This window comes from Arachis hypogaea, chromosome 8, assembly GCF_003086295.3.
Source record: "Arachis hypogaea cultivar Tifrunner chromosome 8, arahy.Tifrunner.gnm2.J5K5, whole genome shotgun sequence".
In the NCBI taxonomy this organism is placed as follows: domain Eukaryota; kingdom Viridiplantae; phylum Streptophyta; class Magnoliopsida; order Fabales; family Fabaceae; genus Arachis; species Arachis hypogaea.
The window spans coordinates 623,951-641,919 of NC_092043.1; the positions used below are offsets into that span (position 1 = coordinate 623,951).

The following is a 17,969-nucleotide window of genomic DNA, read 5'->3' on the forward strand; positions in this document are numbered from 1 at the left end:
TTGATGCCAAATTAGCTGGAGAGAAAAGATTGCTCCAGCTGAATGAGCTAGAGAAATTCAGATTCAATGCTTTCAAAAATGCAAAAATTTACAAGGAGAAAGTAAAAAGGTGGCATGACGAAAAACTGTCATCCAGAGTCTTTGAGCCAAGACAAAAGGTTCTACTGTTTAACTCTAGGCTTAGACTATTCCCTGGGAAATTAAAATCCCGGTGGGGAGGATCATATGTGATTACAAGTGTGTCACCATATGGATATGTAGAGCTTCAAGATATTGACTCTGACAAAAAGTTTATTGTTAATAGACAGAGAGTCAAGCATTATCTTAAAAGCAATGTTGAGCAAGAATGCTCAAAACTGAGACTAGATTAAAGCTCAGTAAGGTCCAGCTAAAGACAACAAAGAAGCGCTTGCTGGGATGCAACCCAGCCATTGGCATAGTTTATTTGTTATTTAAATAATAATTATAGGAGTTTGATATAAATTATCTTCAAGATTAATTCTCAATTACAGGAGTTCACAGAGTTAGAGAAGGATTCAGAGCAGGAAGCAGAGAAAAGGAGCTCACTGGCACGAAAATACTAGTAAGAGGCATCTTTGGGCGTTAAACGCCAGAATGAGCACCATTCTGGGCGTTTAACGCCAGAATAGGTACCATTCTGGGTGTTTAATGCTAGAATTGCAGCATCTTGGGCGTTTAGAAAAATGCCCAGTGACAAAGGCTTTTTGGCATTTAACGCCAGTCAGGGTACCTGGCTGGGCATTAAACGCCGAAAACAAGCAACAATTGGGCGTTAAACGCCAGAATGGATGCCATTCTGGGCCTTTAACGCCAGGAATGTGGAGGGGAGGAAGTTTTGTTTCCAACTCAATTTTTTTTAAATTTTTCTGTTTTCATCCATAATTTCTTGCATGAACATGTTACAAATTCTCATTTTTCAATTTCAAAAAAAAAATTCTTAATCCTAAAAATCTTTCTTCATTCTTCTTCAACTTCTTTTCAAATCTTTTTCAAAATTCATATATCTTTTTAATTTCTTTTCAAATCTTTTTCAAAACTCATCTATCTTTTTAATATCTTTTCAAATCTTTTTCAACTCATCATACTATCTTTTCAAATTTAGATTTATGTTTTTCAAAACTCTCTCATATCTTTTCAATTTTAAAATTACATATTTTTTTCAAAATTTTTGCCCACCCCCTCCCTTTTAAATTCACATTCGGCCACCCTCTCTCCTCCACAACTCGAATTTGCTTCTCCTCCTATTCCTCTCCTTCCTTTTTTTTGCTTGAGGACAAGCAAACCTCTATGTTTGGTGTGTTTTTTGTGATCACTGAGCAAAGATTCACTAAGATCATGGCTCCTAAGGGAAAACAAACCACTTCAAGAGGCAAGAAAGAGAACACTCCAAAACCACTTTGGAATCAAGAGAGGTTCTTAACCAAAAAACATGCAGACCATTACCACAAAATAATGGGTCTAAGGTCAGTGATCCCGGAAGTTAAATTCGATCTGAAAAAAGACAAATATCCAGAGATCCAAGAACATATTCGAAATAGGGGCTGGGAAATTCTAGCTAATCCTGAGACAAAGGTGGGTAGAAACATGGTTCAGGAATTCTACTCAAATCTGTGGCAAATAGATAAGCAGAGAATGAATGGAACCGCCTTCTATACCTTTCGAACTATGGTCAGAGCGAAGATTATTTACTTCCACCTGGACAGAATAAGAGAGGTCTTCAAGCTGCCTCAACTACAAGATGATCCAGAATCCTTTAATAGGAGAATGGTGAGATTAGATAAGCGCTTGGACCAAGTTCTAGAGGACATATGCATCCCTGGAACCAAGTGGATAACCAACACAAAGGGTGTCCCAAATCAACTCAAGAGAGGAGATCTCAAACCAGTCGCTAGGGGCTGGTTGGACTTCATTGGGCGTTCTATACTGCCCACCAGCAACCGCTTTGAAGTCACTGTCAAAAGAGCAGTGATGATCCATTGCATTATGCTGGGAAACAAAGTGGAGATTCATCATCTGATTTCTTGTGAGCTTTACACAATTACAAACAAGAACTCTACTGACGCTAAATTGGCTTACCCAAGCTTAATCTCTCTGCTATGTAAAGATGTTGGGGTAAAGATGGAAGTGGATGAATATATCCCAGTCGACCACCCAATCACCAAGAAGTCAATGGATGGACAACAAGTGCCAGATAACTCCATCAAAAGGCGGGTGCAGGAGTTCCTCTCAAAAATCCCTCAAATTGACTACTGGACCCGCCTAGAAGCATCTATCACCAAGCTGTAAGAAGCCATAGATCAAGTTAAGGAAGAACAACAAAATCAAAATAGCATGCTCTGCAAGCTGCTTAAGGAACATGAGAAACAAGGGCGTGAACTACAGTAGCTGAAGCACCAGAAGCTGTCCCTTGAAGGACCAGACACACCACAGATTGAAGGAGCATCCATCTCCTAAAATAAAGGTTGTTGAGTCCTAATCTTAACTCTGTGATAACTTCTGCTATTAGAGAGCTACCTTAGGAGTCACATGAATAGTAGTAATTAGTATTTTTTTTATCATCTCCAAGTAAGCTATAATTTATTTTTTTCATCATCATTAAACATGAATAAAATAGTAGATTTTTTAGAATAAGGAGGCATTTTTTTCGAGTTCTTAATAAGAAAAATTCAAATTATTTATATGTGGTGGCAATACTTTTTGTTTTCTGAATGAATGCTTGAACAGTGCATATTTTTTATAGTGAAGTTTATGAATGTTAAAATTGTTGGCTCTTGAAGGAATTATGAAGAAGGAGAAATGTTGTTGATAATTTGAAAAATCATAAAATTGATTCTTGAAGTAAGAAAAAGCAGTGAAAAACAAAAGCTTGCGAAAAAAATGGCGAAAAAAATAATAAATAAAAGAAAAGGAAAAAGCAAGCAGAAAAAGCCAATAGCCCTTTAAACCAAAAGGCAAGGGTAAAAAGGATCCAAGGCTTTGAGCATTAATGGATAGGAGGGTCCAAAGGAATAAAATCCTGGCCTAAGTGGCTGAATCAAGCTGTCCCTAACCATGTGCTTGTGGCATGCAGGTCCAAGTGAGAAACATGAGACTGAGTGGTTAAAGTCGTGATCCAAGGCAAAAAAGAGTGTGCTTAAGAATTCTAGACACCTTTAGTTGGAGACTTTAGCAAAGCTGAGTCACAATCTGAAAAGGTTCACCCAGTTATGTGTCTGTGGCATTTATGTATCCTATGGTAATACTAGAAAACAAAGTGTTTAGGGCCACGACCAAGACTCATAAAGTAACTGTGTTCAAGAATCAACATACTAAACTAGGAGAATCAATAACACTATCTGAATTTTGAGTCCCTATAGATGCCAATCATTCTGAACTTCAAAGGATAAATTGAGATGCCAAAACTGTTCAGAAACCAAAAAGCTACTAGTCCCGCTCATCTAATGAGAATTTGAGCTTCATATAAAACTCTGAGATGTTATTGCCTCTTGATTTTCTTTCTATCCCATTTTTTTATCTAGTTGCTTGAGGACAAGCAACAGTTTAAGTTTGGTGTTGTGATGAGCGGATATTTTATACGCTTTTTGGGATATTTTAATATAATTTTTAGTAGGATCTAGCAACTTTTTAGTATATTTTTATTAGTTTTTATGCAAAAATCACATTTCTGGACTTTACTATGAGTTTGTGTGTTTTTCTGTGATTTTAGGTATTTTCTGGCTGAAATTGAGAGACCTGAACAAAAATCTGATTCAGAGGCTGAAAAAGGACTACAGATGCTGTTGGATTCTGACCTTCCTGCACTCGAAATGGATTTTCTGGAGCTACAGAAGCCCAATTGATGCGCTCTCAATTGAGTTGGAAAGTAGACATCCTGGGCTTTCCAGCAGTATTTAATAGTCCATACTTGCCCGAGTTTTGATGATGCAAACTGGCGTTTAACACCAACTTTCTACCTTATTCTGGCGTTAAATGCCAGAACTGGGCTAAAAGCTGGAGTTAAACGCCCAAACTGGCACAAAAGCTGGAGTTAAATGCCAGGAATAGTCTCTACACATGGAAGCTTCAATGCTCAGCCCAAGCACACACCAAGTGCGCCGCGGAAGTAGATTTCTGCACTATCTATCTTAGTTTACTCATTTTCTGTAAACCTAGGTTACTAGTTGAGTATAAAAACTACTTTTAGAGATTCATTCAGTACCTCATGACATTTTACATCTAAATTTGTATCTTCTACGACATGAGTCTCTAAACCCCATAGTTGGGGGTGAGGAGCTCTGCTGTGTCTCGATGGATTAATACAATTACTTCTATTTTCTATTCAATCATGCTTGATTCTATTCTAAGATATTCACTCGCACTTAAACATGATGAATGTGATGATCCGTGACACTCATCACCATTTTTAACCTATGAATGCGTGTCTGACAATCACTTTCGTTCTACCTTAGATTGAGTGTTATCTCTTGGGTTCCTGGTTCACGAGTTTGACTGCATCTCCTGTCAACAGAGCATTCAAACCGTGAGACCAGAGTCTTCATGGTATAAGTTAGAATCAATTGGCAGTATTCTTGAGATCCGAAAAGTCTAAACCTTGTCTGTGGTATTCTGAGTAGGATCTAGGATGGGATGACTGTGAAGAGCTTCAAACTAACGAATGTTGGGCATAGTGACAGACGCAAAAGGATCACTGGATTCTATTCCATCACAAGGAGAACCGATAGATGATTAGCCATGTATATGGACCTTTTTCACTGAAAGGACGGATGGTAGCCATTGACAACGGTGATCCACTAACATACAGCTTGCCATGGAAGGAGCCTTGCATGCGTGAAGAAGAAGATAGTAGGAAAGCAGAGATTCAGAAGATAGAGCATCTCCAAAACTCCAACCCATTCTCCATTACTGGATAACAAGTATTTATTTCATGTTCTTTTATTTTTCGCAATTTAAACTAAGAACCATTATTGATATCCTGACTAAGAATAATAAGATAACCATAGCTTGCTTCAAGTCGGCAATCTCCGTGGGATCGACCCTTACTCACGTAAGGTATTACTTGGATGACCCGGTGTACTTGCTGGTTAGTTGTACGAGTTGTGAAAAGTGTGATTTACAATTTCGTACACCAGTTACCTAATTTCCAATTTTCAAGCCAAGAATACAAAAATCTACTCTAAAGTTAAATCAAGCATTTTATTAAACACCTAGAAGGCATAAAAGAAAAGCATATTAAATTGCAATAATAAAAAATATAACGCTACCAAATGCAAGAAAATAATAACAATAACTTAAACAAGCATCAAGAAAATATAAAATAACAAATTGCATTAAAGGAAATTGAAAATTGACAATTGTTCATAAACTAAAAGGTAGCAAAGTAGATAAATTAACAAGAGAAACTAGGCAAATTAAGATACTAGAAAAAGAAACTATAAAGAGAATTAAACTGAAACAAGAATTAAAACCTAAATCTAAGAAGAAATTAACCTAAGAACCCTAAATTCTAGAGAGAAATATGAACTTCTCTCTCTAGAATTCTAACCTAAACAATGATTTAAACTAGACTAATGGCTCCCCTTTGATCCATCTTAAGAATAGCTTCAAATGCTTCAGAAATGAGTTAGATTAGGCCCAAGAAAGCCCTGAAATCACAACCCACGTGCCATTTTAAGTAAATCACGTGCTGACAGTCATGCGTACACATCTGCCATACATACGCGCGACTTGAGATTCATGCGTACACGTAACTTGGGATTCATGTGTATGCATAAGGCATGCGTACGCATGACTATGATAATCTCCAATCTCCATTTCTTCATGAATTCTCCACTTTTGCATGCTTTTTCTTCACTTCTTCAAGCCATCCTTGCCTTCTAAGCCTGAAATCACTCAACAAATAAATCAAGGCATCCAATGAAATTAAAGTGAATTAAATTTAGCAATTTAAGAGCCTGAAAGTATGTTTTAAATCATTAAGCACAATTAGGAGAAATTCACAAAACTATGCTATTTTAATAAATAAATGTGAGAAATATCGATGAATTTCATTCATTTAAACAGATAAATACCATGAAATGTGGATTTATGAAGATTCAAGTGGAGTTTTGTAGATATTGTCCTTCAGAAGATACGTTTTGGTAATAGATGGTAAAGGTGGGTCAAGGAGTGTGTTTGCTCAGCGTCTATGTCAATTTTGATAAATGGTTCACCATATAAATTCTTCAAGATGGAACAAGGCTTAAGGCAAGGTGATCCTCTTTCCCCTTTTCTCTTTGTTCTTGTTGTTGATGTGCTCCATACGATGGTAGGTAAGGCTGCGAGGAATAACAGGATTTCTCCATTATTGGTTGGAAATGACAATATTAAATTGTCTTACTTACAGTTTGTAAATGACACCATCCTGTACTGTCCACAGGATGAGGACACAATAAAAAATTACGCGATACTTTTGTGGCGTTCTAAGGTGATGTCTAGGCTAAGTATTAATTTTGATAAATCCAACTTGATTCCAGTTAATTGTGAGCGGGAGTGGACGCGGAGAATGTGCAAATTGTTGGGGTGTAAAGAAGCATCCTTACTAGTTAAATATTTTGGTGTTCCACTGGGAGCAAATCTGAGACTTGTCAAGACCTGAAAATCGATTATAGACAAGGTGAAAGAGAAATTCAATTTGTGGAAAGTGAAAACGTTAAATAAAGTTGGTAAGCAGGTTCTTATTAATCAAAGCTTAATAATCTGCCAGTGTATTATCTCATCTTATACGAAATGCCAAAAACAGTGGCAGAGAAGTTAATTTCATTGCAGAGGAGATTTCCATGGAGTAACAAGGATATCAAACATGGGATACCCTTAGTGAATGAGAAATAGTACAAGCTAAAAAAAAAAAGAGTAGGAAGTGTGGAGTGGGAGATGCAGTAATTCAGAATATTGCTCTTTTATTCAAATAGTGGTGGCGGTTCTCTAAAGATGATTGTCCATTATGGAAAAAGATTGTGTGTTCTTTTAATAATTTAAATCCTAATGTATTGTCTTTTCACCAGTCTGTACCTACAAGAGGAGGTCCATGGAAGAATATATGTCAGTTGCAGATAAAGGAGCGGGAGGTGAGAGATAAGATGATCCAGCGTTTATCTCTAGAGGTAGGGAAAGGTAGAAGAGTCCGATTTTAGGAGGACAATTAGTTATCAAGTAGTGTGTTGAAGGACATTTTCCAAGGTTTTTCTCGATTTCAAATCAGAACAGTTCTGTTATAGGAGATTATAAGTTTTGGGATGGATTTGAGTGGATATAGAACTTTCAATAGAGAAGGAAACTATTCCAATAGAAGTTGGAACTAGTTAACCAACTTTATGGAGTTCTACAGTCAATCAACTTAACAACTGAAAGAGAGAATCGACTGGTGTGGAAATTTGATAAATCAGGCGTTTAGTTTACTAATCCTTTGTACAGGTTTTGCAGGCGAAAATACTTCTAAAGGATATTACAAGCTATAGTTTCACTAGTTCTATTTGGAGAGGTTTAGTACTTCCACGAATTGAGTTATTCATCTTATTTGTGTTAGTTGGTAGAGTCAATACTAAGGAGAGATTATGTAGGTTAGGCGTTATTGATCAACATGATAGTGTGTGTGTGTGTGTATTATGAAAAAGGATGTTGAAGATTTTCATCACTTGTTTCTTGGTTGTGAATTTACTTGGCAGGTGTGGTGTACGTGGTTGTTTAACTATGGTAGATTGTGGGTTATTCTAAAGACAATTAAGCAACATTTTGAGAGTTGAACAGGAGTGCTTGTAAGAAAGGAGGAGCGTAAAAGGTGGTTAATTGGCTTTTTTGCTATCATTTGACATATATGAATAGAAAGGAATAAAAGAATTTTCAGGAGTAAAAAAGCAGGAGTAGCGGAAGCTATCAATAGGTCGCTTATGAGCTACGAAGAGTGGAATAGAGTTAATCCTAATGGTTGTTGATGGCAATGTCGGAGATGACTATAAATTGAACTTTTATACTTGCTGTTTAGTTTTCTTTTTGTTCTGTTGTTGCTCTACCTTATTATATTGAGCTTTTTTACTTCAAAAAAAAAAAATAATCAATAAAATATCTCTAATACTTACCACTAATTTTTAAATAATTATATCTATATTTCTAAGTATATAACTCAAAATAATTATCTCTATATTTCTAAATTATTAACCCAAAATAATTATAACAAAATTTCTAAATAATTAAGTATAAATAGTTATTGCTATATTTTTAAATTATTAACTCAAAATAATTAACTCTATATTTCTAAATAATTATCTCTAAATAATTATACTTAACAATAATTTTTAAAAATATTTATTTAATCTTAAAAAATAACATTAAATAAATTTTGTAATAAAAAATAATTTAAAATACAAAATTAATTTAAAAAAGTTACTTGAAAATTGACATGAGATGAAAGGAGAGAAGAAGTAAAATATAGGAAGAAAAAATGACAAGAAGAAGAGGTTTTTTTTTTTTAAATTGGAGTGAGAAATGAGAGAGGCGGGACCATGCGGTTTATCTAAGTTACACAAAATTCGCTGCACTAAAGGCAAACTTGTTACTTTTCATAAAATTCACTGCTCATTTCTGTAAGTTCGTTGATGTATTAGGTGAAGGTATTGCTGCGTCCAAAAAACTGAATCTCAAAAAATAAAGATGGAAAATTTGTTATGAGAAATAATGATTTTTTTTCTTTTCCAGAAGAAATCCTCTTTATTGCTCATACAAGAAGCCTATATTGCTGGTTAAGACAATCTATACGTGCTACAGTACTACCAGTCATGATCAATTATGCTCTATGAGAGAAGAACGCAACGTTGATACAGTTTCAAATTGTGATTAATTATTGTACATTAAACCATTTTCAGGCAACGGAGACCGGACCACGTAACATCACTCTAATCAATATTTCCAATATTAACAGTGATAGATTGCCTCGTTTATTACCAAGAAAAAAAATAAGAAAAAGGAAAAACAATAATAGATTAGTCCATATCATGATGTAGATGTATTGTTATCACATCACATGCGCAAAACTTGTGTTGCTCGTGGCACAAGCGATTAAATAAAGATGGAAATAAAAAGGCATTAGTATCGTATGATTCCGATTTTGATTTGAGTAGTTTTTTATTTTTGGTCACTTTATTTTTATTATTAGTTTCCCAAAAATTGTGGCCGGGATTTACTTATCCACGGCAGAACCAGAAAAATTGAGTAGAAAAATGCAAAAAAGCTCTTACCAGCACGGCTCCCTCGTGGTCCTCCACGTGGCATCACCATCATCATCTCAAATCCCAAGTCTAAACTCACGAAACGGAACCACCCTCTTCTCTCTTCTCTACCCTTCTTTATTTCTCCACCAACGTCGCACATTTTCCCAACCCACCAAAGCACTAATATTGTCTAAGGAAGATGAATCATCATAGTAGACAAATACAATGCTAGAAGTAATAAATAGCCACTAAGGAAAGGGGGAATTAATTCCTTCCTGAAAATGAATTAATTTAGTACAATAGTGACCAGTGAGTGATTATTATTCATTTATATCCAATTCTAGGGGAGGAATAATCCTTTCCTAATGCGGTGCCATGTGTGATATACCTTCCAAAAATCGAAATCCAATTTTCCAACTAAGATTGAATATTAAGTGGTAAGGTAAATGCTGGTGCAGCTGCATTTCCTAGCTGTAATTGCATTTGCACCTGAAACGCTCGTTTTGCAGAATCTGATTCCCTCGCAATCGCGGTTTCCACCTCCACGACCACCATCATCATCACCATGCCTATGCCTATTTAACAATCACTTCGCCATGCGAATACCGAAGAAGCCTTTATCGCTCTTTTCTCTCTCAACCTTCTCTTCCTATCAGCTCGCGCCTCTTTTCTCTTCCCGCCTTCGATTCTCTTCTGGAATCTCCGCAAAACCGCCTCGCTCTCTCGCCAACGCCACCTCAAGAGGTTCGGTTTTTTCGTTTTCGTTTTTCCCTCTCGTTTGCCTCGATTTCCGAGTTTCCGTTTTCTTGCGCTCTAAGATTTTTTGGTGTCGCCTTGCGTTGTTTGTTTTAAGCAAGTCTCTAGTTCGGTCAAGTCTTCATTATGGATTGGTGGTGGGAAATATTAGATTATAGTAGGAAGTAGGAGAACTTAGAGAATTGCTTTTGTTAATTTCAGAAGTTGAATTTCTAGGTGTTTCTTGGAGCCTAGCTTGGGGAATTCCTAGAGTTGGAACATAGCCTAGTGCATTGTGCGCTTTTAATTCTTTCGAAACTAAAAGGTAAGATGTCCAAAGTTCTTTCTATTAATGTTATTTTTGTGAGGTCTCGCCATCTTGTTCTTTTGCAGTTTAACTTGTGAGAGTAATTAAAGTTTCAGGGTTTGTTGCTGCATAATTTTGTGCTGAATCATCTAATGTATATGTACTTCTTAGTTCTAAGAGACTGAATTAATCTCAGTTATCCTGTATAAATATATGTCTATCTGATTAACATGTAGCAGTTTTCATTTCAATGAAACCGCTAATTGTTGTCTTTTTGGTATGAAGATGTCTGGTTTGAAGACCAAGAGTGTGGAAAGTTCTTTAGGTTCATTTTAACACCCTGTGGTTGTTATCTATACCAAAGTGATTCAAATGTAATGCCTGCCTGAGTATAATTCTTTGTAATGGCTTAAATCTATCAGGAGCTAATCACTTGCATTCTAGACATCCAATGGATGGGAACAATGGTATTGGTGTACATGACCAAAGTTTAGTGGATTTGCCTGCTGCTGGTAATGGAGCAAAGCCACATGTATGGTCATCATTTCCTGAGCATGGATGTAAAACTGATATACGCAAGCAGATCTTTTGTAACCGGTCACTGAACATGAAGAACATCGTTGCTGTGGGATTTGACATGGATTATACTCTGGCTCAATACAAGCCTGAAACGTTTGAATCTCTTGCTTATCAAGGCACTATTAAAAAGTTGGTTTATGATTTGGGATATCCTCGTGAGGTTTGTCCAATTAATTTATGTAGCACTTCTTTCCATGTTTGATCATTTTTCTTCCTGTAGCAACAATGATGAAAATGCTGTTGGGGATCACTTTGGTAAAGGATTTTGTTTATTCTACTGTTCTCCATGGGTATAATCAAATTATATTATGACGTTCTTCTTGTTGTTGCTGCTGCTGCTTCTGCCTGGTTATTTAGGGCTAAAAGCTTTACCTCTGCTGCAGTTGCTAAATTGGTCCTTTGACTGGAAATACATGGTCCGGGGCTTGGTTCTTGACAAAAAAAGAGGCAATATCTTGAAGGTTACACTGAACACATTTTCTTTTTCAATGATGAAATATACTAGCTAACTATGATGAAACTTTTAACTCCTGTTTGGTTGTTGAACTATTGGCTGTATGTATTTAGATGGATCGTCATAAGTATGTGAAAGTTGCCTACCATGGATTTAAAGAGTTGTCAAAAGAAGATAAAGTGGGGACCTATGGAAATACATTAGTTCGTGATTCTTTTGATGAGCCTGACTATGCTTTAATTGATACACTTTTTTCACTTGCGGAAGCCTACTTGTTTGCTCAACTGGTTGATTTTAAGGATGACAATCCTGGAAAGATTCAAGAAAGTGTTGAGTAAGTCTTATTTTTACTTCAGTTATTTATTTATTTTTTTGGCCAAACTTTTGTATGCTTTTTGTTTCTATTTTCAAGATGAAACCATATTAGGACTGCTGCAATCGTAGTTTGTCTTGAAACCCTCCAATCGGCAGTAAATAATTACTAATATGAGTGTTTTTCACTACATGCATGTATTCTTTTTGAATGTTCCTTCCAGCTATGCTCGCATGTACAAAGATGTTAGAGCTGCAGTTGATTTGTGCCACCGTGATGGAACATTGAAGCAAATGGTTGCTAAAGATCCAAAAAGGTATAACATAAAATTGCTAACCTATTAAAGTGAGAAATAAATGAACAATTTTGTTTGGGTGGTGAGATTTCAGACTCAGTGTAATGACCCTTTGTAAAACATGTTGTCCCCTAAATTTCTCGTAGTGTATATGAATTTTTTGATGTAATTATTCTGACTTGGTCATTTTTTCGGTATAAATTTTATCTCAGGTATATTAATGAAGATCCTTCAATAGTTCCCATGCTTGAAATGCTCAGAGAATCCGGACGTGCAACGTTTTTAGTGACAAATAGGTACTTATGAATTTTCTATGTAAACCTTAAGAAGAAAGGGGTATTAATGACTAGTCAAACCATCTTGTGGTTATTACTGACAGATGGAACATTAATATGGCATTTGCAGTTTGTGGGACTACACAAACATTGTCATGAATTTCCTCTCTGGATCCAGTGAGGTAGATGGAAGTAAAAGTTTTGCCTGGCTTCAATACTTTGATGTTGTTATCACTGGCAGGTCATGTTCTTTTCCAAGGATCTGTATTTGTTTATGTTTGTTTGGCCACATCATTCTGGATATTGTGAATTTTGCCCTATATTATCAAATTGTAGAATTTTCATTTCCACAACATGCAAGTTTTATTACGTCCCTATATTATTCTGTGCATTGTACTTGCAATTTGTTTTCCTTTGATGAGATATCATGTATCACACATTTTATGAACTAGATAATTTATAAGAAACATACAAGTTAAAACTTAAAACATATTTTTATGAGAATATAACATGACTTTTTGTTGTTAACCCAATCAATTCTTCAATTCATACAGTGCAAAGCCAGGATTTTTTCATGAGGAAAATCGTGCCAACCTATTTGGGGTTGTGCCTGAGACTGGAATGCTTCTCAATACAGATAATGGCTCTCCTATGCCTCAGGTTAGCAGTACAGCAGATTATATTATTGATTTCTTCAATGGTCTTGTATGAAAACTTGAATCATCCCTTTCCTCTTTTTTTTTAATTTTTTTTTTAATGGAAGGTGGGTAATATCTCTGCAAGGTTATTCACAGAACAGAAGAATCATGCTTGTCAAGTATTCCAGGTATATTATTCATCGTCTTACATAAAATTACAAGTTTTTTAAGTTTACGTGGAACGTTTTGAAGGTAGTGTTAATTTAATATTTCATCTCTATCCAATAATGGTTTGATAGTTGAGCATTTCATTCAGAATATATATAGTGATTATGATCTTCTATTGTAGGGAGGCAATGTTGCTCATCTGCATAAGCTACTTTCCATTGAATCAAGTTCACAGGTACTGTCTTTATTTACGGAGTATAAGTGAACAATTGGTAATAACTCACATCATTTTGTTTTTGATTTGACAAGTCGATTGTTTTAATATAATCGTGTAGTTGATTTAGGAACTGTAGTAATTGTGGGTTGCTGCAATACTAAAGTTTTCTGTGAAAATTTGAATGCTTTTACATGTAGGTTCTGTATGTTGGGGATCACATTTACGGAGATATCCTACGCAGCAAAAAGGTTCTTGGTATATCATATGATTCCTTCCAGCTATTATATTAAATATATTTTTGCATTCAATTCTATTAACTAGTCTTTTATGTTATTTCTTCTGGCTATGATCTGAGGAATAGTACAGATACATGAAAATCTGAGACTGAAATTGATTGAATTTTTCAATAAATGAATCCAATCGCTGCTTGCTTATGTAGAATTCCTTCTTTAAAAATTTATTTATATTTGCGGATTCTTCTTGAAGTAACTTATATCTTATTGTGATGCTATGTGCTCAATGAGCAGGATGGAGGACCATGCTTGTAATACCAGAGCTTGAGAAGGAGGTTCAGCTGCTGTGGGAGTCAAGAGATACCCGCAAGGTACATTTAAATTTTATTACATATATTTTTTATTTTTTTTATTTTGAAAATTTTGATCAAATGGCCAGGATAAATTAATCCATAAAAGATTTGAATTATGCTACACTGCTAGAATTTTAACAGAGGTCAAGTACAGTCAATTGTTATCATTGAATAGAATAAAGTGGTAGGAATGCTACGCCTATCTAAGAGTCAACAATCATATCAAATTTTTTGCTATGGTAAAATAGTTCTGGTTGTCTATCATTTTTAAGAATACTTTTTAATAGGCTTTTGATGCTTTTAATAAGGCGTTCTTTTGAATTCTTGTCCCTCTTGTCGATTGACAATTGACAAGCCAATACACATTCAGGAAGAATTTTACATATATAGTCTTGTACAGGAACTTCAATTCCTGAGGAGCGAGCGTGATCGCATTGAAGATGAGATACATCATTTGAAGTGGTCTCTCAAGTTAGTATAACTCTGGACCTCTCATAAGTCCTGCTCATTTTTTGTCTGCGGTCTTAGAGTAGTGCGTTATTTTTCAGATTCAAAAATCCAGATGGTGATGCCAAGCAGAAGCTATCTACGGAGCTTGAAAAATTGGAGGTTGGGCCTTTACGTCCATGCTCATCTCCTACTTGAATTGCAATTTCAGAGATTCGATAATAAGTGATTGATTTTTTTTATTATTTATTATCATTATTTTCTCAGCTTGAGAGGGAGAGTGTGAGATTAAGTCATCAAGAAGCTCAGCGAAAATTACATCAAAAGGTAGAAATTCACCTGTTATCTTTTTCATTATCTTTAGTACTCTTTCTAGTAGTAGTGATGATTACAAACTTACAATAGTCAATATATCAATTCTCATTGGATAGTAGATGTTGATTGTTCTTAATCTATCATTTCAGTTTCACGAGCCATGGGGTCAGCTTTTGAAAACTGGTTATCAGAACTCTCGTTTTGCTCATCAGGTAAAATTTGAATAGTCCATGGCACATTGCACTTGTAGTTAAATTTTACTCTAAGTTGTTGCTAGGCCGACTTTGCAGCGTAATAGTGTTAGACAAATCACATACCAAGCCTTGCAAAATCACACTTTTAACATATCAGAACCATGCATGAAGAGGAGGATGCTTTTTATTCCCTAAACATGATCAAAATTGATGGTAATCGTTTCAATTCGATTCCGTAATATGTGTGGTGCAGGTTGAGAGATTTGCCTGCCTTTATTCAAGCCAAGTTTCCAACTTGGCGTTGTACTCACCAGACAAGTATTACAGACCCAGTGAAGATTTTATGCAGCATGAATTTGGCATTGTGGGATCTGGCTTATGAGCCACGTAAAATGAATGCATGAGTTCAAGGGCAGCGTTCATTGGGGTTTTGAAAGCTATGTTCTGCTCTTCTACAATTTGTTCCTTGTCTCCGCTTCCCTTCACTCTTTTTCTTTATGTTTTTCTGTGGGGTTACATGTCTTTCAATGTCCCCTTTTAAGTCGGTCTTTAAATGGCTGCTGAAAAAAATGCTTACTAGATATTAGCCTTGTACAGTTTCATTAGGCGCTTTATAGAATGCAAGTGGTGAAAATACGAAGCCGCGATTAGATAAAATGCCTTTTCTTAATTCAATTCAATATAAACTTGCATATTGTAATCTGTTCGTTAGTTTTAGTGGCCGTTAATAGACAAATCATCCTAATCAACGTTACACGTTTGATTTTGATCAGAGAATAAAGTGAAGACAAATAGAATCTATTTAGTTTGATATGGTCCAATTGCTCACCAGCCGTTGCTTCTGTGCTTTCCAATTGGTTTTCAACCAAGCATTTCTCGTTTCCTTTAAATAAACTGAAGCCGAACTCCTTTTCAACCTCCCTGCCCCGACTCTTTTCTTTCATTTTCCAAAAACACCGGCAAATTAGTGGGGGGTGGCACGGCAACAGATTCATACAAGGGACGGATCCATGCTTTCGTGGGGGCAAGTATCCCTACTAACTTTTTTTTTTGTGACTAGACAAGAAAGAAAAGAAAACAAAGAAAACAAAACAAAGGGAGAGGAAAGCCTCCTGAAAACCAGCAGCTAAGTCCCTTGTAAGTAAGGCAGGTCATTCCAAGGCTCCAACAACTTAATTTGAGGGATATTGTTCAAACTTTGCCATAGCATTCGCAACCGCAATACGGTTGGCTGATCTCTGAATTACTAATTTTAGAAACCAAATCATGATCTGAACTTTGGATGTTAGTAAACTAGTCTTGGATGGGGAGAAAAGCTTTCAAATAATCTATCTCACAAAAAAAACCTGCTTTTATCCTGCCTTCCAAGCTAAAAGTAATCCTTTTCAAATAGCAAGAAGCTCACAACAAAGTACCATTCCTAGCGACACTACCTCAATACGACCACATTGTCAAGCTCCATCCAAGTTTCTAATAATATAGCCAAAGTCAACACAATCGCCATGGATACTAGGATTACTATTAATCTTAAACATCCCTCTGGGAGGAGGAGACCAAGATGAGCTCAGGCAGGATAAATGGACACCGTTAAGTTTAGTGAACAAAGACTTTAATTCCTTATCAAATGTTAAGAATAATGATAGCACTTAAAAAGCCAAGAATTCATAGGATTGAAAATATCATTATTCATGTCTCTCCAAATTCAACAAAGATCAAAAAAGAAAAGAGTAGCATTGATATTCTTACATTCAAATACCCACTGTATCAAGGATGGACAGTGAATATCATTAAAATGTAAAGTTTGCCAAATTACACTAGCTTTTGGACAATCACATAAACAATGAAGGACGATTTCCGGAGCTAGAGAGCAACGTGGGCACAAATCAGAAGAAGAAAGTCCACAGTGATGTCTAAAAACAACAGTTGAAAGAGCATTATGGAGGCAAAGCCAAACAAAAAATTAAATTTCTCAGGTACATGGTTCTCCAAAGTCAGAGCCACTTTTCAATCTCCTCCCATCCATATTTATGCTTGCAAAGCCATAAATAACTACTACTAGAAGAGTAAATTTTTGAATTTGATGTATCCCATCTCCAACCTGCTATGTCCCCAAATTCCACATCAGGATTGTAAGAATTAATATTTAGAGACAAAACAGTAGATATAGTAGTGTAAATCCCATTGAAATTCCAACAATCATCTCTCCAAAGATCATAAATAGTAAGGTCTTATATATGTGATGTGGACATATGGCAACTCATTTGCAACAACACATTCTCTTCTCTAAGAATCAAACCAAAAAGAACCATTTAAAAAATCAATACACCAAGAAAAATCCTCTTTCAGAACTTGATAAGCCTTCACAATGCTTGTCCAAACATAGGAAGCATTCTTAGAGGAGGACAAGCCTCTATTCTTATATTTAGTAGCAAGCATTTGAACCCAAAGTTTCTCTAGACACTGAAAAAACTGCCAGACAAGTTTGCCTAACAGTGCTATATTGGCGCAAGTAAGGTCTCTAATCCCAAGCCCACCAAACTTCTTTGGGGTGCCCACCGTCTGCCAATTGACAAGACTCATATACCTTCCTTCAACCTAGTCCTTCCAAAGAAATTGGCGTATTAACAAAGATATTTTATTAGTGACATTGATAGGAAAGAACGAAACCTGCATTTGGTAAATCGGTAAAGAGGTCACTACTAAATTAATCAAACAGAGCCGTCCGGCCCTATTCAAGAGATGCCCTTTCCAATTAGCAAGTCGACTCCTTATTTATCCAAGACACTATTAAAGGAAGCTGTGGACACCCTGGAGTGATTAAGATTGACACCGAGTTACTTTCCAAGATCTTGGGTGAATCTAATGGCAAAAATTTCAGCGAACATCTCTTTCCTTTGATTAGAAACATTCTTGAAACAGAGAGTTTTGAATTTATCTAAATTAATTCTCATCGCGGAAACTTTGCAAAATAAGTTGAGGGAATTCATAACAACTTAGACTTGGAATTTCCTGGTTTTGTAGAAAAGTAATAGATCAGCAGCAAACATAAGATTAGTGTTCTGAAAACTGGATCGAATTAGTCGATCGAACCAATTCAACCAAAAACCGATGTGAAAATGGCCCGGTTTTCCTCCTAAAACCGCCACCTCCAAACCACTCAAAAGCTGTTGAACCGGCCGGTTGGAC

The 17,969-nt window shown here is 35.9% G+C and overlaps 1 protein-coding gene across 10 annotated transcripts; it reads left to right on the top strand.

The window, feature by feature from the left end:
• Positions 1–9,143: 9,143 nt before the first annotated feature.
• LOC112705544 (uncharacterized) lies at positions 9,144–15,440 on the top strand. 10 transcript variants are annotated; one of them, XM_072200316.1, is made up of 20 exons: positions 9,409–10,004; positions 10,233–10,320; positions 10,588–10,627; positions 10,725–11,010; positions 11,102–11,171; positions 11,265–11,342; positions 11,449–11,669; positions 11,872–11,964; positions 12,156–12,239; positions 12,349–12,459; positions 12,773–12,878; positions 12,982–13,044; positions 13,206–13,259; positions 13,439–13,496; positions 13,769–13,845; positions 14,228–14,298; positions 14,376–14,436; positions 14,542–14,601; positions 14,739–14,801; positions 15,037–15,440. In XM_072200316.1, the coding sequence occupies exons 3-20, from the start codon at positions 10,588–10,590 to the stop codon at positions 15,163–15,165; spliced, it is 1,725 nt and encodes a 574-aa protein (XP_072056417.1). In that variant the 5' UTR covers positions 9,409–10,004; positions 10,233–10,320; the 3' UTR covers positions 15,166–15,440. The 10 variants fall into 10 exon arrangements, with proteins under 10 accessions (XP_025612168.1, XP_072056416.1, XP_025612172.1 ...); XM_072200318.1 differs by lacking the exon at positions 10,588–10,627 and having other exon boundaries at positions 9,303–10,004; XM_025756385.3 differs by lacking the exon at positions 11,102–11,171 and having other exon boundaries at positions 9,365–10,004; positions 10,725–11,041.
• The last annotated feature ends 2,529 nt before the right edge of the window (positions 15,441–17,969 follow it).

Coding starts and splice junctions, on each gene's coding strand:
- LOC112705544 (XM_072200315.1), top strand. CDS start 9,707: ATGCTGGTGCAGCTGCATTTCCTAGCTGTAATTGCATTTGCACCTGAA. Junction 12,240..12,348: donor ACGTTTTTAGTGACAAATAG/GTACTTATGAAT, acceptor TGGCATTTGCAG/TTTGTGGGACTACACAAACA. Junction 13,260..13,438: donor CCATTGAATCAAGTTCACAG/GTACTGTCTTTA, acceptor TTTTACATGTAG/GTTCTGTATGTTGGGGATCA.